This window comes from Capra hircus, chromosome 20 (assembly GCF_001704415.2).
Source record: "Capra hircus breed San Clemente chromosome 20, ASM170441v1, whole genome shotgun sequence".
In the NCBI taxonomy this organism is placed as follows: Eukaryota; Metazoa; Chordata; class Mammalia; order Artiodactyla; family Bovidae; genus Capra; species Capra hircus.
In genome coordinates, this window is record NC_030827.1 from 31,144,081 (window position 1) to 31,167,505 (window position 23,425).

Below are 23,425 nucleotides of genomic sequence, written 5' to 3' on the forward strand. Positions count from 1 at the left end.
TCGCTGATGTATTCTCAGAACTTAAACAGTGCCTGGCACCAAGTACTGTGTAATTATTCATACAGCGAAATGGTCACTGACATGAATAGTCATGGCTAATAAGAAAGTAATGCAAAGCTGGCAAGAAACTCATAAAAAATATCTATTTCCTTTCTCAACTGCTACACTGGATCTTTTTATCTGGCCTAACCCTCTATTCTCTTCAGAAGCACATATCTTTATTACTCAACAAATCTGCATGTGCTAGATTTTCCTGCACCCCAAAATCTAACAAATCCAAGATAGCTGAACTCTGTTTATTTGGACTGCATTTAATCCATGAAAAACGGGAAAATCCAGTTAGATCAACAAAATATTTCATCTTCCAGTATCTTCAGAGAATAGATTTCCTAGCAAAAATAACATACATTTAAACTTATAGTCATGTCACACAAGACCGTAAAACACTATTAAACTGCAAATACCACTGGCAGCTAGATATGTTTAGATAGAAGATGAAAAAAATAATTAAATATTTATTTTTTAAAACCTGCAAAAAAGTTTCATGTTATGAGTAGAATAAAAAGTTTAAAATATTCCCTTGACAGCTATCTACTCTTGTCCTTTGCCTTCCTACCCTCCTTCTACTCCACTCTTCTTAGCATATTGGTACATTAAATGGAATTCATTCACTCGTTCATTTGTTGATCGATTTGTTCTCTATCTATAAACTTTTGAGAGTGGGAAATGAGCTTCTGCATCCTTGTATTCTCAGCACCTAGAAATAAATTTCTGTCAGCAAATTATTAATAGAAAGACAGAGTTGGACATTAATAGGAAAGCCATATATAACATCAGTCAGCCAATCAAAGAAGTTGACAAATTTTAAAGCAATAATGCTTTATACAAAGAAAATCAAGCAGTGATTAATTGCAAAAAGAAAAAAAAATATGTCTTTCTAAGGATTATTTGTTGGAAACACTACCTCAGCTTTATAATGAAAAGCTTGTATTGACCCAAAGATTGGGAAACAAAGAGAAAAAAATGTCTGTGCTCTTGTATCATAAGATTTTTATAATCAAATGCTTTCAGAGATCAAGCCAAGTTAGGTATTCTGGGTGCCCAGGAAGCAACAATATCCTGGTAAATTATCCAGTAAAGATGGCTAAGTCAGTGAACTTCCAGGACATTCTAAAATGAGCTCTTTTCATGAAATGTCATGTGCTTCATTATCTAACCTCAGGTCTCTGTGAGCATGTTATGACTATGGCCAAAGTAAAGGGAAACAGGAATGTCTCTAAATCAATCATGGGCCATGAAGCCAGACAGACTGTATGACAGAGGCAATTTTTCTCGGCACCACTTGGGCATAACTGATTGATGACAATCGTATGTCCACACTGGCACATTTCCACGGGGAATGTGTGAGAATACGTCACCACATCTGGATGTGAGGCATGCCGGGGTCCTGAGGCACAAAGATCTACTAACAGCGAAGGCCCAGCAGCTGTGCTCAATGAACACCGTGGGAGCTCCACAGAGTGATGAAAGGACTAAATTACCGCAAACTGTAAATACAGATTTATTTCATTAAAATACGAGGTAACCGCTGCAGCCATCTCTTGTTCAAACAGACATGTGCCTCTTAAGAAAAAGCCAACACCTAACTTCGTAAAGAAAATCTGCATTTCTGCTACAGAAAGATGATGATGCACATAAAGCAGAATCAACAAAGTTGCTATGACTCCCTTTAAAATTAAAAAAAAAAAAACACTCTCATGGAAGCTAGAAAGGAAAAATATGATAATCTACTGTCATGTTAGCAAGAATAGCTCTCTTTCATTTAATACAAATATGAGACTTACATAACACTACAAAGCCCATGTTGAAAATTCATTATAGTAAAAAAAAGAAAAAATTTGAACATATTAATATATAAATTCATCTTTAATATGAAATAGAGTAATCAATGTAAGTGGCTAACTCTTCCTAACTCACAAGTAGAAATTAGGCTGACAAGTAATATCATTCACATAATAAATTATTAGCATTTACTATTAACAAATGATTTTTAAAACTGACGATTATACAAAATGATTAAAAGCTCTCGTGAAAGCCTGATGTTCTGGTCACAAAATTACTTTTTCTTGGCGGGGGCGGGGGGCGGGGCTGTGCCATGTGACTTGCAGGATTAGCTCCCCAACCAAGGATCAAATTCGGGTCCCCTGTAGTGGAAATGCAGATTCCTAATCACTGGACTGCCAGGCAAGTCCCAAAATTATTTCAGTAAAAAAAAATTATGACTGAGAAACTATTCATACGTGTTTAATTAAATACCTGCCTGAAATCTTAAGTCAAATAGTTACCTTTTCAATGCAGTGTGACAGAAATCCTTCTAAAACAGCACTTCATATTATGCCTTCATGGATGAAATTCAAATTTTAAATGAGGTCAGAAGCTAAAATTTCCATTGTCTTATCCCTTTTCTTTATCCCTGATTTTCTTTCCTAACTCTCTTAACTCCTTCCCTTTCACATCCTGCCTTCTGTCAAGCTTCCCATCCTTGCACCCACAACCTGGGCTGACCAGTGGGTAACAAGAGAGGTTATATCAAATTAATCATGCCTTTCCCTAAGAATAATTAAGACATGAAAGCCATCTTTCTATTTGATTATGATTGCCACTCATCTCCTAAACATGTGGTGACAGAAGGCATCGTTAATACATTATACTTTTTTACATGTGGATCAAATAAAGAGAAAAAAATTTCTTTTTAGGAAAATCATAAAAGATTCTGTAACACATCCTTTCCACTTGTAGGTCTCCAAATGCTTTAAGTGGCAAAGACTACAACTAAAAGGGAAGCCCCATTTATACCCTCTATAAAAAGAATAAGCTACCAAAATGAGACCGCTCATGTGAAAATTAGAAAACAAAGACGATGCCTTTTCTCATCTTCTATCAATTCATCTTAGACTTTACTAAACGTGGGAGCCATCTACATGACAGAAATGCTGGACCTATCATAAAACAGTATTTCGATTCTGTGTATTTAAAAAGCACAGACTCACTATAGATCACAGGAAGGTGGAGAATGAGAAAAAGATTGACAAAAGGAAAAAAGGGTGGAAAGAAAGAAAGAAAATGCAGCTGACGTTAGAACTTTTTAGATAACCCTTTGATTTAATCACCTAAGACTCTTCTACTGCTGTTAAAAGTGGCGACATTCAAGCTAAAGATTCGGACTCTGCATCTAGTCTGCACAGATAGTCTGATTAATTCTAGGCCCTCTGTTTGGCTAATTTTCTTATCATTTTCCTCCAGGCAAAAGTGTAAGATTGACACCTCAAAGGAATTTTATTAACAGACATAAATAGTTTTGTCAATATGCAATGACATCTTGGTAAATGAACCAATCTTATTTAACAATAGAGTTATCCCGTTGCTCTGACTTCCATGTCAATGAAACTGCTAGTGAACCAGTCTCCCCACACAACATGCAGCAGCTATGCTCCCATGGACAACTCCAGCCCGCCCCTTCACTGCCTCCCAGCAGCAGAGTTCCAGAAGGCGGACCCAAAGGTACACAGGACAGACATAAAGCACTTCAAGGGCTCATCACCCTGACCCCATTTTCACATACCACAAACCCTTTATCCAAGGTCAGGGGGAATAATCTAGAAATGCAGAGTCCTTGACTTCACATTCTGCTTAATAACCATCCACCCAAGAGCAGAATCCAGGGCCCAAGTAGCACATAGCAGCAACAGGAGCTGTTCTAATTCACAGTCCAAAAAGTGTATGGCTTTATTATCTATCTTGTACACAGAAAAAGAAAGTTTTCTGCAGTCTTTTCTAGCCCGAGTGTGAGAGCTAAATCCATCAAACAGTCACGGGTTCACCACTCAGGCTCACACCCTTTGGAAACCCCCCATTTGAGATGTTTTCCTTCTGTGTGAACAACAGAAACCCAAAAGACACAGCTTGATGGGACTCAGATGCCTTGATGACCTCCTTCCCCAAGCAAACCACAGAGAAACCAGGTTTCCATTTTTCCCTATTGATAAATATCCTAGAATGTAGTACCGTAAGAATTTCCTTTTCTAAAATGAGACTATATTGAAGTTGGATGCTATTAGAGACAGCATGAAAACTAGGAAGTAAGACTAAGGCTAGAACAGGGTCTTTCACAACTTTCTCTACTTAGTATCACAGGTAAAACCCCACTTGAAGAAACAGTCACCTCAAAGAAGTCGTCTCTCTTCCTTTCCTTTCACATATGCATGGCAAGCACTTACCTGACTTTTTTGCCTTGTTCAGAGAGCATCTTCACCAAATCAGCAATGGGGTACTGAGCTTTGGCTGCACAGAGGCCGTAGCCTACAGGAGCATTGAGAACACAGAAGAATGCGGTTTTGTTTCAAATTGTATGAACAACAATTTCTTTATGCCAAAAAGGGCAATCAGTTAACAGGACTAGAAGTGAAAACAAAAAACTGACAATATGGACTTTAAAAATATTGGCCTAAATTTCAAATTAAAATCTCATGGTCATCATTGCCATCTTCCTAAATTCCATATATATGTGTTAGTATACTGTATTGGTGTTTTTCTTTCTAGCTTACTTCACTCTGTATAATTGGCTCCAGTTTCATCCATCTCATCAGAACTGATTCAAATGAATTCTAAAGACACAGATGTGTATAACGGACTTTTGGACTCAGAGGGAGAGGGAGAGGGTGGGATGATTTGGGAGAATGGGAATTCTAACATGTACACTGTCATGTAAGAATTGAATCGCCAGTCCATGTCTGACGTAGGGTGCAGCATGCTTGGGGCTGGTGCATGGGGATGACCCAGAGAGATGTTGCGGGGAGGGAGGTGGGAGGGGGGTTCATGTTTGGGAACGCATGTAAGAATTAAAGATTTTAAAATTTAAAAAATAAAAAAAAATTTAAAAATATAAAAAAAAAAGATGAAAGCAATAAATGGTCATCCAAAGTCCTCAAGAAAAAAATAATAATAATAAAATAAAATAAAATCTCATGGTCCCTCCTCAGTCCCCTACAGTGTCTAACAGTGCTGGGCACTCCCTCCCACATCACACACACACGCACGGTGTATACGCTCTCACATAAATGTTTTCAAACTGTCACCCTACTTGGCTTTGAGATCACTGCCGTCCCTTAGTAACCCTCCTAACTTCACCACTATTCTTCCTCAATTTCCTTGAACAGATCTTTTCCTTCTGTATTCCCGCTCTTAAATCCTGAGTCTCCCCAGGGCTTTAACTTTGCACCTCACTCTCTCCCTGGAAAACCTCAGCCCATCCCACAGCTTCAACAACCTCCTGAAAGTAAAAAAGTATTAGTCACTCAGTCACGTCCAGCTGTTTGCAACCCCATGGACTGTAGCCTGCCAGGTTCCTCTGACCATGGAATTCTCCAGCCAAGAATACTGGAGCAGGTAGCCACGCCCTTCTCCAAGGGATCTTCTAGACCCAGAGATTGAACCCGGGTCTCCTGCATTGCAGGCAGATTCTTTACTGTCTGAGACACCAGGGAAGCCCCAACAACTGCCTGACGGCTCCCAATCTGCCTCCAGGCTCCACCTAACACTGAGCTCCAGTTCAGCCTGTCCACTGTCCCAGCTACACTGCAAACTTAATGTTTCCAAATGAGAACTTAAGATTTTCCCCCTCTGCCAAAAAAAACAGTGCTCCATAGTTCTGATGTTCTTTCAAGTATGACCAAAAACATCAATCATTTCCCTTCTCCTTCAACCCCTGTGTTCTGTCCCTCCACCCTTTCCAGTGAATCTCATATCTATCCCCCCTTTCCTACCCTCATTTTTTCAAAGACCGATCTCTGCTCAAGGTATCCCCCCTACCTCCCCCACCCCAATACCATCCACCCTCGGGGGTCCAACACAAATCCAGACTTCCCAACAATCCTTAGATTCCCCATGATAGAAAACATGCCTACATTGTCCAATGCAGCTCTCATCATAACCCATCTTGCATTATTTACTGATCTGACTTCTCCACTATATGGAAAATGCCTAAAGGGCATTTACTCTCCACTTTCACACCCCAGGACAATGTTTCTCAACAGGTAACACCAATGCACTCTGGCTGGGAAAACCCATGCTGCAGGAAGATCCGAGGCTTATAGCATATTTGGTTTACCTGCTCGCACACACGCTAGCTGACAGTAGCAGCTCCATCTTTGAGAAGCCAAATCCCCAAATCCATGTGTTTCAAATACCCTGAGAAAAATAATGCTGCCCCCACTTGAGAAGACTGTCACCTGAAGTTTCAATTCTGCTAATGTTTGCTGTTTACAGCATCTGCCTCCAGTGCGGGAGGCCCGGGTTCAACCCCTGGGTCGGGAAGATCCCCTGGAGGAGGAAATGGTAACCCACTCCAGTATTCTTGCCTGGAGAATCCCACAGACGGAGAAGCCTGGTAGGCTACAGTCCACGGGGTCGCAGAGTCGGACACGACTGAGCGACTTCACTTACTTTCACTTTCACATAGTCAACCAACAAACTACCCACATGACAAAATCAATTGATTTCCTTTACAGAAAACTTCTATGATAGCATGATAGAGTTAAAATTCTAATCTGAAATCAAATGCAATGACATTCTTTGATGAGTAAAGAAGTACTGGGCTAAGCCTCAGGAAATTGGGAAATTGAAACGGGGACACCAACTGACTTGGGCCACATGTCAATTATTAGAGGCAAAATGAAAAACAGAAGTAAGGTGTTATGACTTCTAGACCAAGTCCTTTCTACTGGACTTGTTACCTCATCTTGTTGGAAATCACATGATTTTCAATGATTTTTTTAAAAAATATTTACTTTTAGAAAGAAAGACATTAACATTTACCAACCTTTACTGAGTAAGTCTAACGAGTGAGTTGAACACTTTAATATACTATCTAATTCTGACACAGGCCCAAAATTTATCAGTGAGAAAAAAAAAATTAACCAAGACTCAAAGATGATTTAAACATTTTGTACTGAATCACAGAAAAACACAGGTAGAATCTACTACCTCAACTTATAAAATCTCTATATGATTCCCAAACTATTAACCTAAGCCAAGAATTCCAGAACTATTCACTTAGTAATCACAGAGTTGTTTCTAAATTTCCATTATATTTTCAAAAATGAGTAAATTCCAATTTGATTTTTCCTATTACAAGAAATTACTTTACGTGATTATAGGTTGTTTCCTTTTGGGTTTTGGTTTTTTACCTGGAGTAATAATAATGCTATTAGCTTCTCGAATCATGTCAATTGCATTGTCAAGGTTGATTTCTGTATGCGTGCCAGAAATTTCCATGGGTTTTCCACCAGCTGTTGAAGTGGTACCATAGCCTCCAAGAATCACATTAGCCAGGGAGCGATTCATTGCCTGGAAAGAAAAATTATCAGCTGTGAAAATTTAATCCACATAAATTTTCTGTGAATATGATAGTCAGAGTCAATTAAAGACATTTACTTGATCACCTAAAACATTTTAACCAAATAAATTTGATCGAGTGTCTGAAAATTATTTCAAAAATTTAAATGATAAAAAGACATCTAGGAAATCACATCATTGTTTTCTAAAAAATCAACTTCACACTGATATATTTTCCATCAAAATAAATTTTAGAAAGGCATTTAATGGAAAATTACCAGTGATTTTAACATATATATTTAAAAAGTACTAGTTGTTCAGTCATGTCCAACTCTTAGCAACCACATGAACTGTAGCCCATCAGGCTCCTCTGCCCATGGAATTCTCCAGGCAAGAATACTGGAGTGGGTAGCCATTCCCTTCTCCATGGCATCTTCCTGACCCAGGTATAAAACGTGGGTCTCCATCATTGTAGGCAGATTCTTTACCATCTGAGCCACCAGAGAAGGCCTAAAAACTCTGATCTAGTCATTCTTAATCTGTCTACTGACTAAGCACGTTCTAACTCCATATTGGCATGTATTTCACCTGAGCAAAAGAGAATGAAGGCTATAGAAATTTTACAAGGTGCCTCTACCTACCGATATCTCACGTGAATTCTGCTACAAGTTCAAGCTGTCAAGAGGCAACAGGGAAGAATCAAAGGATAGAGACCCCTATCATTTAGAAGTCTGCTGCCCTCTGCCGTCAGGAAAAAAAAGTGAAGGAGTTGACACTTCAAAGCACCTACAGCTCCAAGAAGCAAGAACAGAAGTGACTGGATTCATCATTAGCCTTTTTAAATAGTTCACTTCCAAAAGGTATATGAGTAAGTTTATACCCTGCTTCACTAAAATTTACACCCACCTTTTAACTAGTAAAACCATCTAATGGAAAAGTAAGTGCGAGGCATTTATTGGATGCTCATTTACAATCATCCAACCTGGAGTGCTGTGGTTCATGGGATCGCAAAGAGTCGGACAAAACTGAGCAAGTGAACTAAAGAATGTACCATACAAACACACCTGGACCATGTGACAATAACGGATTTGAAAACTGTCTGCAGATCTTGAGAGGTGTGGTGGTAAAAAAATAAATATATCAAATGACAAAAATAAAAGACCAGAGGCTGGATATTTTTAGTAACCAAAAGCATTTTCAGAACACTATACATGATCAAAGTAGTCATCCTAAATGATCATAATTGATATCATTTCATAAAAAAATTCCAAACAATTAAACCTTATTTTAAGGGTTTGAATAAACATATCATTGATCCATCATTTATACTATTTTAAAGCTATACAAGTGTCAAACTAAACTTTTTTTAAAAAGACAACCCTTTATTATTAAAGAGCAAAAAGCATCTGGAGACTTTCAGTGACAAGTAATACATCAGAGGGGAAAAAAATAAAAAAACTCATCCAAAGATAGGCCAGCCTGCTACCACCTTAGCAGAGAGATTTACATAAACTGCTGAAGTAGGACAGAGCGAAGGCAGGAAAAGAGAAGAGAAGAGGAGAGCCTCACTTATGTTTCAAAGATGTGGATCAAAAAGTCAGAATTTTTAAGTTGTTCCTTTGACCTAACCTCATTTATCAGACATTCACATTTACAGAGCCCAGAGTCTGGTAAATTTGCCTAAGATTATTACATATAAAATAAAGCTCAGAATATCCTTGTGCATATTACTAACAGATAAGAGGATCAGAGAAAAATTAAAGTGATGCTTTTAAGTTCTTCATCCTAATCCAACATGAAGTTTCAAATTCTTAACACAACCTCCTCTACTTAAATCCAAGGTTGAATGAAAATCCAAACAGCCATATCTGAGACTTCCCAAACATTCAACATCTGCTGATTCTTATAAATCCTTTCCAGTTTTGAATCACAGGATTTTGAAACTAAATTACTAAAAATATGTTCTATCAATTTTTGCCCTTAAAATGGTTTCAAAGAACAATTTCAAACACTAAAATATTTCTGCTATAATTTTCTTTTAGTGAAACGTACAAAAAGGCTCTATCACCTGCATCACACAGCCCTATAGACAGACAGATGACAGAGGAATAGGACGTAGAAGAATACGACCAATTTACTCTCACTTGGCTTAAAAGGAACCCTTCTTTTCTTCCCATAAAGCTGAATGGAGGAGAAGGAAAGAATTTCTGAGAATATTTAATTAGTGTGTACCCACTTCTGATGGTATCTTACAAGAAAAAATAGGGAACCACACAGTAATTTAACAATCAAAGTCAACTTGTTAAACACATATCCTCAATTATATCACCATTACACCAATTCCACATGGTCTCTTAAAAACTAAATCAAACTTCATCTCTGAATTTACCATTGCAACATCATATTTCCAATAAACGTTTAGGGTTTAGGGCTTTGTTTTGTTTCCTTTTTTTATTTTTTTGGCTTGCTTAAGACTTGATGAGACTACCCTGTGACCACTGATCCACAGCCTGAAGAGTTCCCAAGTTCCAAGACAAAGCATTTGCAACACTGTCCAGGACTGTTCCTTTTAAGTTATTAAGGCCCGTAATGAAAATTGTATGCTACATTAAAGAGATGCTTAATTCACATAATTCCAAGCAAATTAAGAAATAAATATGAAAACAAAGGAAGATCATAAAATAAACAAAACCAAAGCAAAAATAACATGTATACCATTGACTAGCATCCCCTCGTTTCAATGCTTTGTAGGTGCTAATTAGTTCATCACAAGGCAAAAAAAATTATTTTTGGTTTGGCTTTCATTTACTTCATTCTGCTTTATTTTCATTTGGAAACAAGCAGCAAAGTATACAAATCAGAGAATTTAGTCTGAGAATGATGTTGCATTTTTGAAAGCCCTCTATATCCCAAACCCTAATTTGGACACTATCTCAAGTAAATGAACTATAAAATCATAAAGAGGTTAACGTCTCTATGACCTCTGGATATAAAGCAAATCATTCATTTGAGCTGGCTATTTGGACACTTTTGACATTTTCTAGTTTTTATAATATTGGGTGTCATGTAACCAAGCATTATGCTCAGAGGATACCCTAAAGACTTCTTTGTCAGAACAAATATTCAATTTTCAGGATGATGGTTACACTTAGGGTCCATCCCATCCCCTCTCACATAATAAAACCACTCCACCACTCCGCTCTGGTTTGGATTTTTCCTTCAATAAATGATAAAATTATGAAGGTAAACGTACTAGTAATATTAACAGCTATTGATAAGAAGCAGTATTTCTGCTACCATAACTTCCCAAAGAGGATTCCAAAATGGGAAATGAGCTAATAAAACATTCATTTTAAAACTGCTATATTCACTTGAATGTGCCAGGTGTGAGGGCAGGCTCCACAAACACAAAGGCAAATAATAAATGGTGTCTTAAAACAGCTTCCTTGTAAAATGAGAATATTTCCTACCTCCAGAATTAGTTTGAGAATTAGGAGTCAACATTTGTAAAGCACCCAGCATAGTATACTACATCCAATTACGAGCAGCTATTTCACTTTTATTATTATTATGAACCACTCTAAGCTGCTAAGCACAAGCCATGGAGAAACAATTGCTTATAATTAATTGCTTATTATAAGAAATAAGCAATTTCCTACAATAAAGCTAAGAATCAATGAAGATTAATGTGAAAAGTCAGAGAGCAGGAAAATTGAAAAGGAAAGGAAATTTGTACTTTTGAAATATAAAACGTGGCAGGCGTGTTTTTGTTGTCTCGTTTGTTTTGCAAGAAGTCATAGGAATGGACAGTGAGCAGTAACACAAGCACCCCACACATCACTGGTGGGAGCTTTGACTGGACTGTCCTTTGAAGATCAACTTATCAATATCGACAGCGAAGAAAACAATCTTAATCCCTTTGGTCAAGTAATTGTACTCACAGAAATTTGATCTAAGAAAATAATCCATGATGCCTAAGGAGGAACACTGCAGCAAAAAAAAAAAGTTAAAAACAACTACTATCATAGACTTGGATAAATAAATTATGATATATCTTTGTGATATAATAATATGTAGACACTAAACTTTATTGGTAAGAAAACTAAATGTTAACATAGAATGTATTTAAACATATACATATGAAAAAAGATAAGAATTAAGACTAATGTTAACAGTTAAGTGATAATGGGATTGTAGATAATTTTATATATACTTATTTATCCTTTTCTATTTTCTTAATGAAAGATGTTTCATTAAATATCATTTATTTTTGTAATCAAATAATATTTTTTAAAAATTAAAGCTTCAACTGTTCTTGATTCCAAATTACTACAATTTGCTATTATAGAGTAGCAATCTGACCGAGTGTGATTTCTACAGTCACAGACAGCTATGAGACCTTGTTAGCCTTATATACAATACAGGTATTAAGAAATATCTGAGGTATGCTGACAGTAAATGACATGCCTGAGGCAGTGAAAATAGAAAAGTACAGCAAAAACGGGTCAATAAATACGAAAGAACAGATAAAACTTTAGAGAAAGATGACATAACTGCAAAAGTACATTGGAAGGACTGACGCTGAATCTGAAGCTCCAATACTTTGGCCACCTGACGCGACTGAAAACAAAGAGAAAGATGATATGATTGCAGAAACACATGTAGAAAAGAGCACTTTCAACAAGTGCCTTTTATACCTTATTCTAGTTAAAGCTATAGAAATGCTATTTCAAAAGTTATTATAGTTACTGTAACAACAGAAGAAACTAAGTGAACAGGGGGAAAGAGAGGAAATAAAAGACACAGAAGGTTGGGGAACACTGCGGATAAATTTAAGAACCCAACTGTGGTGCTGGAGAAGACTCCTGAAAGTCCCCTGGACAGCAAGGAGATTAAAACCAGTCAATCTTAAGGGAAATTAACCCTGAATAGTCATTGGAAGGACTGATGCTGAAGCTGAAGCTCCAGTATTTTGGTCATCTGATACGAACAGCCGACTCACTGGAAAAGTCCCTGATGCTGGGAAAGATTGAGGATAGGAGAAAGGGGCGTCAAAGGATGAGATGGCTGGATGGCATCACTGATGCAATGGACATGAACTTGGGCAAACTTCAAGACATGGTGAGGGAAAGAGAGGCCTGGTGTGCTGCTGTCCATGGAGTCACAAAGAGTTGGACACGACTGGACAAGTGAACAACAACAAGGAAAACCATTTAAGAGAAAAAGAATTTTTAAAAAAGAGAGAGAGAAAAAAAGTATAAAGATTAGAAGGTACCCATGTTGACTTTTCAAGAACTATATACAAGTCCCCCCTTCCTCTCCCCACTGGCCTTGTAAAAATTTAAATCCTCCCATTTAATTTTAAAATTAGTATTTGACATCAACCATAAGTTTAAGTGGGACTTCCCAGGTGGTGCTAGGTGCTTCCCTGCCAATGCAGGAGATGCAAGAAATGCGGGTTCAATCCCTGAGTCAGGAAGATCCCCTGTAGTAGGAAGTGGCAATCACTTCAGTATTCTTGCCTGGAAAAATCCATAGACAGAGAAGCCTGGTGTGCTAGAGTCTATGGGCTGCACAGAGGACTCAACTGAGCACACACACAGTAAGTTTTAAGTACCGTGGTGGATTTATGTCAATGTACGGCAAAACCAATACAGTATTGTAAAGTAAAATAAAGTAAAACTAAAAATTAAAAAAAAGTATTAGTGACAATCTGCTGCCCCCCACTGGTCATTCAAATTTACCAAATAAAGCAAGAAAACTATTTCTAATACAACTGAATAAATTTTTCTTCTTTATGAACATTTGCTTTAAAAAAAATACTCCAAAGCCTGACACTCTTCCAATAAGAAAAACCTTTCCAAACTCCTTGAACAACTTGAAGGATTTTATGTGAAACCTCTCAGCTGGTTTTGAACTGAGGCTTTCAATTTTTTGTACTTACAGTATGTCCAAAGAAAACTAATTTTTCATTATGAAAAGATAATTTTAGCATTCAATTTTAAATTAAAACATAAGAGAAATTCTGAGTTATAAAATAAGGGCTTTTAAACTTCTAATAAAAGAATGAAGGTGGAGTCATTTTTCTGCCTGAGTGATCAATTAGTATAAAGGCAGTTCTGACTTTACCCAGTTTCATGCTTGCCCTTTCACAGCCATTCAAAACCATTATTTAGAGAATAATAGCTATCATTTGAAAAAAGTGCTTTAGTCAAAACTATTTGCAGGTTATCTTCTTGCCATTAAAAAGAGAATTAGAAACAAAAAAGAAGCTAGGAAGTATTTGTCTTGTTAATTTTTTTTTCAAACCATGCTGACCACAAAACTTCAAGATAAGACTGTAAATTGCAGCAAGCTTTCTGGAAACCACATGACAAAAAGAAGACAAAGCCCAAAAAATGAGCACACCCTTTACTTCTAGGAATCATCCTAAGACAAAAATCAGAAATGCCAAACATGTACTTATGCACAAGAAAGAAATATCAAACAACATTAAAGGTAAAGCATTGGGGAAGAATTAAATCTTGAATATCCACATGATAGATTAGTATGAAACCCTAAAAACAGTATTTAAACAGCATTTTTAAAATAAGCATCAAGACTATCACTCAAAAGATTTAAAAAATTAAATATACATCCTATGGACAGAGGAGCCTGGGGGGCTACAGCCCATGGGGTCGCAAAGAGTCAGACACAACTGAGCAACTAACATACAATATACAATATGATCAGACAAGTAAACACAGAGATCTGGAATACACAAAGAAAAAAATAAAAAATAAAATCTTAAGTGTTTTAATCACCAGATGAAGTTAGAAGATTTTTGTCTTGATATTTAATTTTATAAATTATCTACACTCAGGTACTTTACAAGCAGTCTGGCAAATTCATTCAAACGAAACACTCCAATATTTCTGCGAGAGAGAAAAAGAACTGACATGGTCATTTCTACTACAAATAAAAGAAATAACAGACAGGTCCTGATTTTCAGAACAGTATTTCCTTCTCCTTCACGGGCTGCTTCCTTACCACACACATGATGTAGGACAGGATAGCGCCCGAGGAGCCAATAAGCGCGCCCACAATGGTCAGCAGATTGTTGTTGAGCAGGAAGCCCTCTGCACACAGGGCCCAGCCTGAGTAGCTGTTCAGCACAGTGATGACCACGGGCATGTCAGCACCCCCAATGGCAGCCGTCAAAGTCACACCCTAGGACGAAAACCAGAGTGGAATTCAAAATTCACGCATTGGAAAGGAACCTCTGACACTGAGCACTGTGGTTCATAATCATTCCAGTTTTCCAATTAATATATTTACATGTAAATTCCATGCCTGGGAATGACCCCTATCAGGCCAACTCTCCTACAGATATAACAAGTGAAAACACTAAATCACATTTTCCACCCACAAAAAAAAAAAAAAAAAAAAATCCCCAAATCCCTAAGAGGCACTAACCATGAGCAGGCAGAAATTGGAGAGGGGTCTACACTTGGAAAAAAGTAATAGCACTGAGTTGATGTGACAATTTGTACGACTTTAGCTGATGAGCAGGGAGGGTCCTGTCGGTGCCAAGTGAAGCAGCTAAAACTCAAATACAAGCCCAGTCTTATTGGTTTGAAATCTGAGGGTAGAGCTTTGGGTGACTAAGCAATTACTCACTCCTGTCCAAACTGTCACGTGACACCTTTATTACTCTGGGGTTTTCTCACTGGATCAATGTTTCGGTCAATAGGAATCTAAAGAGACAAGGGTTTCAGTTCTGTTCATTGGTGCCTACTGTGTGATAAGACCTCTAAAATGAAACAAGTGTCAAAGAGACCTTGCCCATTAGTTGCTCTCACATTTGATGGAAGCCCCGATATCACGCCAAATAATCATAAAATGAAGGGACAACAGAAGATGAGACAGTTGGATGGCATCACTAACTCGATGGACATGAGTTTAAGTAAGCTCTGGGAATTGTTGATGGACAGGGAAGCCTGGCATGCTGCAGTTCATGGGGTTGCAAAGAGTCAGACACAACTGAGAGACTGAACTAAACTGAAGCAATTACTATATGTCTAACTTTGTGCTAAGCACCATAGATGATTTTTGAAATTTTTAACTTCATTTCGACAATGAAGTATACACTAAGAGTATACTAGACAAACATGAAGTAATCCATGAACGACACACAGCTAATACAGCAGCGCCATACATTGCTCTAACAGAATGCTAAAGTGTGACATACAGACACACAGAATACTGTTATGTACCCACATACTAAATGCAATAAACAGAGAGGAAGAGGAAGAGGAAGACCAGTCTATCCTAGGAGGTTTCTCTGAACTCCCCTACTGAACACACAGGGTTTAATAAATGCATTTCATTTTATATGACTATTTGGCTTGATATCAGAGCTTCCGGCAAATGTGAGAGCAACCAATGGGCAGGGTCTCTCTGACACTTGTTTGAGGGCTTGTCACACAGCAGGCACCTGATGAAACTCTTGGCTCTTTAAATTCCTATTGACCGACACACTAATCCAGTAAAAAGACCCCAGAGCAATAAAAGTGTCACATGTGACAGTCTGGACAGGAGTGAGTAAGTGAAGAGAAGGGGGACTTTATTCTTACACTTTTCTATATTGTTCAGACTCTACGAAGATGAACACATAACAGCATATTAAAACATTTTTATTCCATCAGGGGTCTTGATGAGACAGAAATAAGGTTAGACTATAACCTAATAAAATACTTAGTTCCTCACTAAGAACATGCTTTCCATCTCTGACCTCTTACCATGACAGCAGAGAGGGCTGACACAGAGCCCAAACAGGTGATGCCAGTGGTGAAGCTGGGGTCCATCATGAAGGGGATGATCCCACCCACGCTGGCAGCCAGCAGGCCTGCGTTGAGGAGGTGCCTCCCAGGGAGCAGGAGAGGGGCGGACTTCAGGATTCCTAGGGTGGAGGATGGGACCATCAGAACCCAAGACGTGTCCCAAGAAATCCCCTCAAACACTCTAAGTCATTTAATCATAAGCTACCAAATGTAATATTAGGAAAAAAAACATGCTACTTAAAATAGCACTTTTTATCACCACCTACTGAAACATGAAAGCGTACATTAGAGTTCTTACACATACACATTCATGGAAGTGGGAAAAGGATGGCTCAGCTTAACTGTCCTTTGATCACACAAGTTCATTACTCTTTGTCACGGAATCATGAAAAGTGATTTTTCTTCCCCATATGACCGATACAGATGTTAAGTGTGGTCTTATTTATTTAAAACTTCAAAACTGAGTCAGACCATTCGTTTTTCTGATTCTATCAACTGAGCCCAAGGCAGAAGGGTCCCTGTTTGCTTCTTTTAAAGACAGAACATATCATAGGCATTAAGCTCTTCTGTGATTTTTAAGTTTCACGATGTTCCCCACTTAATTCTAATGATTGATTACTGAGAAGCAAGACCAGGTTTTTAAATCACAAACTTGTTTTTCCAGAGACTCGTGTTTTCGTGAAAACACTGAAAGCAGCTATGAGAGGTTTTTTTTTTTTTCCTCCACTTCTGTTTTCATGATTGGCTTTAATGGTTGCCAAAGCTGCCACACTACACCTCAAAAAAGGTGTATTTATTTTCAAAGTAAGTACTGTATACTAATCACACAAATTTATTCAATAAGTCTCTCTCTATTCTGGGAAATGTATAAAGTTCATTTCTGTGAATGCTATACAGGCATCTCTAACCAAAAATTATGAAAATGTCATTTTGTTCATATGTATCATCAAATGTCAACTAGTCCCTGTAGGCAAATTTCTGTGCACTAGTTTCCTCCATGAGCTGTCTGCAGAAGCCTTGGCTTCAAAGCTTTGTGAGATTTGTAAAGACCAATAAGAGAAGCCATCTTTTTTGAGAAAAAAACTTTCATAGTGTTTCCCAGAGTCATACAAATACTCTTTGCCTAATAGATTCTACTACTAAGCCATTTTCTGAAATTGAAATGGACACCTGAACACCCTAAACAATAGATATTCACCTCCATGTTACATTGAATCACTTACCCTGCAATTTTCCATAGGCAACCAAAGACCCACTGAAGGTGACCCCACCGATGTAAGTACCGAGGTAGGCCACGATCTTGGTAAGATTGGCTGCCGCATCCGTAGCGAAATGTGGATACTCTATGATGTACTCAGCTATGCATGTAAGCACAGCTGCCAGTCCCACTAAACTGTGGAAAGCAGCAACCAACTGAGGTAAATCAGAAATCTGGATGCGTTTCGCAATTGTCAATCCTGTCAGGAAATGAAAGTTAAAGAAAAATTAAAGCATAACAGACCTTTGAGAAATAATCCAATAAAGTCCACAATTAAATATTGCTTGGCTACATGAAAGAAGGAAATCTTGTCCCTGGAACAACATGAATGGACCTTTAGGGCATTATGCTAAGTGAAATAAGCCAGACAGAGAAAGACAAATACCATATGATCTCACTTATATGTGGAATCTAAACAAACAAAGAAACTCATAGATACAGAGAACAAATTGGTGACTGCCAGAGGCAGGAGGTAAGGGGTGGGCAGAATGGGTGAATGGGATCAAAAGGTACAAACTTCCCATTATAAAATGAGTGAGTCTTGGGGATGGAATGTACAGCATGGTGACTATAGTTAATAATAAAGCTATATTGCAGATTTGAAAGGTGCTAAGAGAGTAGATCTTTAAAGTCCTCATAAAAGAAAAAGAATTTATGTATGGTGACAAATGTTAAGTAGACTTTTTGTAGCGATCATTTTGCAATATATATATGTATGTATCAACTCATTATGTTGCATATCTGAAACCAGTATAATATTATATGTCAATTATTCCTCAATTTTAAAAAAAGACAATACTAAGGTTATCCATCACTGTCATTAATAACTATTTATCCACTTCCTAGCAAAATACTCTCTTACAGGACTATCCAGGCAAGAACATTGGCTTAAATACCCTTTAATATAGCAGGTTCTTTCAACCACCTTATCAATCAATGCCAACTCCAAAGAACCCAAACACATAGCATCAACTTTTCCTTACAAACTCTGAACATTCCCCTGGACTAATGCATCTTCAGATTAGTTAAAGTTCCAACTAAACCCCTTAAATTCTCCCATGAACAGCCCAGGCTCCCTTCCCTATTAGGCATCACTTGCCCCTCAGCACACAAGAAACAGCTGGAATGAAGGCAGCCTAGGTTTTCAGGTGGGCAGAAGGAAGCCAAGTCCACAGGTAATGAAATGCAAAAATCTGGATAGAAAACAACCAAACCAGGAGACTCTGAAGGAGTTACCTGGCTACAGGTAGATGATACACAGGACTGGGGCTCATAATATTTGCAAAGACCACATCTAAAGGTTTTCCTGCCACGAAACTACAGCACAAGCATTTTCCTCCACGTGCCTTTCCAGGGACTGTAAGAAAGTATGCACCGCTTTCCCAGATAAATAAAATACGAGACGTAAGCTAAAGCTGTGCTGGTAAGTATTTAGCCACCAGCCTCCCAGGATGAAAACAGGTGTGTGTGTGCCTGGATGGGAGGGGAGTTTGGAGGAAAACAGAAACATGTGTATGTATGGCCAAGTCCCTTCACTGTTCACCTAAAACTATCACAACATTGTTAATCGGCTATACTACAATACAAAAAAAAGTTTAAAAAAATGAATAGATTAGAGAATGCTCCTTTTTCCTATTCTCAAAAAAGATTCATGTAAAAGTGGTGTTTCATTTTTCCCTTAACTATTTAGAAAAATTCACTAGTGAAACTGTATGAACTTAACTTTTCTGAAAGAATGCTTTTCTGTTTCAATTTCAATAGATGTAAATCTTTACTATAAATTTTTAAATCTCAGCCTATATCATTCTTGGGAATATATAGTTATAAAATTATGCATAACACTATTTTACTACCTTTAATACAGTTTATTATCTTTTTATTACCTTTTTAATAGCTGTAGGTCTAAGTCATTACTTTCTTATCCACTGAAATGATATATACAATTATATATGTATAATTACACATATATTTGTATTACTCTTCCAAATCTTAGAATATTGTTGATTTTATACTTAAATAAACCAACTTTAAGTTTTTTTAAAAAGTGTATGTGTGTAAATATAGGAGTTTTTACTTATAAAAAGGTATGTAGTACACAAATTTCAAAAAATAAAAATATATACAATATTCTTTATTGTAAGCTTCATCTAGCCAATTGACTTTCACAGAATGCTTTTGTTGATTTTTTGCTAAACTCTGGTACCTGCAGCCAACCTAGTATTTGCAACTGATAAATGAGTATAGTTCCCACATGAATGCTGGTTGAGACTGTTGTTTACTTTAACAAATAAAATGACAGTGAAACAACAAGGCATATATAAGAACTTCACTCATTGTCAACCATGTGAGTGGGAATTCTGCTGAATCTGAAAATAGTTTCCAAATACTAGAAGAATATTCAATTTTTTTGTGCAATTCACAATATAATGGCTACAGACAAAACACACATTTAAGTTTAAACTGCATTAACATTTTCTCCATCACTTTTTTAGGGCTGGACAATCAACAAAACAGTAAATGAATCCCAGATTTGTAACATTTGTTGACTTATATGGTGTAAATACAACTGCCATGGATGATCTGAAGCTGCAATGTGATGGCATTAAATATGGATTCAGGAAGAGATACACAGAAGCCCATAATTACATAGTATTTCTACCACACAGACATAAGACACATGGATAATCTCAAAAGTGGAGATAATAAAAGCTAGTTAATTCATTGGAAAGTCATGAGTGCTCAGAATTATTACCTTTGTTTCTAATTCATTTAATTTTAAGTTTACATAATTTAATTTTTTATAATGGCTGTGTTAACAACCAGTTCAAAAGATTCCTGAAAATTTAACAATCAACCCCAACACACTACTGAATAAAATTAAAACAGTGGTTTTTCTGCTGGCACATGTTTTCGTGTTTTTAACAAGTCTGAAGCCGGATCGTTTGCTGTTATTTAAACCCAACAGAATAAAACACGAGCCTCCAGACAGTACATACATACAAGTATTCTAATCTCCTGTTCTATTATCAGCTAAAGGAACAGTCAGTAAAGGAAAACAAGAACTGAGTAAAGGCACTTCTTAGCCCACTTTTGTGACACAGTTCATATTACTCAGTGTTTTAAAATGTTTATTTCTGAATGACAATTACAATACCAACTATGATGACTTTTGCCAAAATATTTACTGAAGCAACTTCCGTAATAGGCAACTTAATTCCTTTATCAATATGGGCTTCAAACAGATACATATATATTCAGAAGTGTTCTTACTCTTAACAACGTATTCCTAAATCTCTGAGCCTAACTGCCTTCAGGTGTTCAAAGGGCATGGGTTTATATGAAGGCAGAACCCACAAGTGCTTACCAATGGTACCGCCCAAAGCCATTGCTCCAGACATCTGCGCTAACAATTCTGGACACGGTTTTAGGCCTCCGAGGGTGGCTGCCAGGCCTCCAGCCACCCCAATCATGCCCAGAGCATTGCCAAGACGTGCAGTCCCCTGGGTGGAAAGCCCGGCCAGGGCACCAACGCAGCAAAGGCCAGAGCCCAGGTACATAATCTTTTCAAAAGAAAAGGAAGAAACAGAGAAGTTACTGAAAGCTTTTAGTCCATCAGCTTAAAGAGAACTTCCTTTGAGGAAACATGATTCTCTAAAGACATTTCTAAGGACAATTTTAAAGTCAGACAATTTTAAAGTTAAAAGAGTCAATATGATCTCTTCTTTTAATATTTCAATATATATTCCTATCCATTGGGGATATTAACATACTAAATACTTTAAATTGTACTTGCAATTAAACCATTTACGTACACTGATTTCTTCTGGACTTGACAGCATACAAATGCATATAAAAGTACCTAAATTTAAATGGAGTTATGGGATCTAGACCTGACCCAATGTTATAAGGGAGCCAATCCCGTGAGGTTGTAAGTGCCAGAGACCATGCTATATACGTTGCATAAGTTATAACCCCTATCATGAGATTCACAGGAGGAGAGAATCATCATCCTCATTTTATAAAAGAAAATCAGTGCATAAAGAGGCTGCATAATTTTTCTAAGGGCAAATGATCATTAAATAGCAAATCTGGGATGCTGACATAAATCTCCCTGACTCACTACTCTAACTCTTCTCAAAGACTGTGTTCATTCAACAAATACATGTTAGAAACAGCAGAAACTAAGGGAGACATGATTTTTCACCTGTCAGAGAGGCTGCACTCTACAATAGTCATTGAAAACAAAGGTATGACTGAGTTCAGAACAAAGCTGAATCTCTATTATAAATTATATTTAGATACGGAACTTTCCAAAGTTCAACTTGATTATTTCTGTTTTCCTACTCAGCATTCATTTTAATTTTTTCTTTTTTAAATGCATTGGCATAACACCTGCCAGATCCATAGAGGAAATAAATAAATAGGAAAAGGACTGACGGTATTTTAATAAAAAATTTTCAAATTCTTAACTGATTATTTCATTGTATCCCCACAACAATCTAGCTAGGTACATAAAAAGGACACTTATAACCTTCTTGACTCTTTTTACATGTGGAAAAATGTAGGGACAAACAGGTAAAGCCGTATTTGCAGAGTTAGCGGGCAAAGCTGCCTCTAGAAACCAGGGTCCTGATTCTTAAGAGGATGAGAATGTTCTATTTGATCCAGATGCTTCAAGAGTTACTGTTGTATTTGATTAGTGGAATTAGAATTTTGGTAATGGTAATCTCACTGGGATGAAGACACAGTACCAAAAAAAAAGCTTTCAAAAGAGATTCTCACCTGTTCAATGTTATAACCACTGTAGAGGGAGGCTAAATATCCTCCAACAAAGGTACCAGCAGGGAGCAGATACAGGTAATTATACTCTGGAGGGTCAGTGGGACGCTTGAACATGTCCAGCATTCTCTGAGTCACCAGAAAGCCACCTTATCAAAGTAAACATAAACATAATTTTTAAAGTGCTAAAATTTTTCTATGTTAACCATACCTTTATCATCTAGGAATAACTACCATTTTAAGTTAATATTTTAAAACCTCAAAATTAGAAGTTATTGTATCATTCAAGCCAGTTACATTGAAGGGGGAACCCTAGAGACATTCAGAAGAAAATCTGCTATCAGAGCACAGAACCAGCTATTTCTGCATGACTAAAAATAAACAAGCTATTCAAACAGCTCAGGAAAGTAAAAGATCAAAAGGCCAGTATTTTTTTCCTATAGGTTATTCTATTTGTTAAACCCTAGAATAAGTGATTTTTAAAAATACCATATCAGCAGGTACTAGGTCTGCTGGACACATTAAAGAATTTTTAGGTACATAATAGCATCACATGGGTTTCATACACAAGTCATGTGCTAGGCTTTCAGTTTTCAGGAACATGGGACAGGATAAGGCAAAAAGCTAAAGTTTTACCTAAAATTATACTTAGTTAAAGATGCTATGGTGATAGATCTAAGTCAGCTTAATTCAAAACTATGCATGCAATAACCTTCCAGTTAACCTGAAGCAAGACATCATTTTATTTGTTTGGGGGCACTCAGGGGTAGGGGTGCTCTTTTATCAAATAGTTTCTAAAAATTACCAATGGGCAAAAATAACCAATTCCCATCCACACAGAGCATTTATAATCTGAGTGAAACATTTTTTAAAAGGCATGATTAAATTCTTAAAATCAGAATGCTTATTTTATATATTTAATATATATATTTTAACAAATGTATATCATTTTATATTTGCTTCTCGTGTCTCCACCAAAAACAGCACTCTGGGTTCTTTCCCCGTCCTCGTACCTGCAATGTTGACTGAGGATATGAACGTAGCAAGAGCAGCAAGGCCCTGAGAAGTTGTGGAAGGATACAAGTGTCCTCCCATCAGCACCAACCCACCGACTGCAGTCAACCCTGGGAAGAAAGCACGGATGTGGTAAACAGAAATAATCACGCTGCCAAAG

General features: G+C 37.2%; 1 protein-coding gene across 4 annotated transcripts in view; it reads right to left on the bottom strand.

Moving 5' to 3' along the window:
• The window catches only part of NNT (nicotinamide nucleotide transhydrogenase), a 93,943-nt gene that overhangs the window by 18,242 nt on the left and 52,276 nt on the right, over positions 1-23,425 (bottom strand). For all 4 annotated transcript variants that reach the window (XM_005694731.3, XM_005694732.3, XM_013972774.2 and 1 more), the window contains exons 12-19: positions 23,265-23,375; positions 22,255-22,400; positions 20,837-21,032; positions 17,438-17,671; positions 16,173-16,333; positions 14,422-14,601; positions 7,245-7,404; positions 4,278-4,359 (exon numbers count right to left, since the gene is read on the bottom strand). In XM_005694731.3, the coding sequence (XP_005694788.1) occupies positions 4,278-4,359; positions 7,245-7,404; positions 14,422-14,601; positions 16,173-16,333; positions 17,438-17,671; positions 20,837-21,032; positions 22,255-22,400; positions 23,265-23,375 (1,270 nt within the window). The remainder of the gene's footprint in view (positions 1-4,277; positions 4,360-7,244; positions 7,405-14,421; positions 14,602-16,172; positions 16,334-17,437; positions 17,672-20,836; positions 21,033-22,254; positions 22,401-23,264; positions 23,376-23,425) is intronic.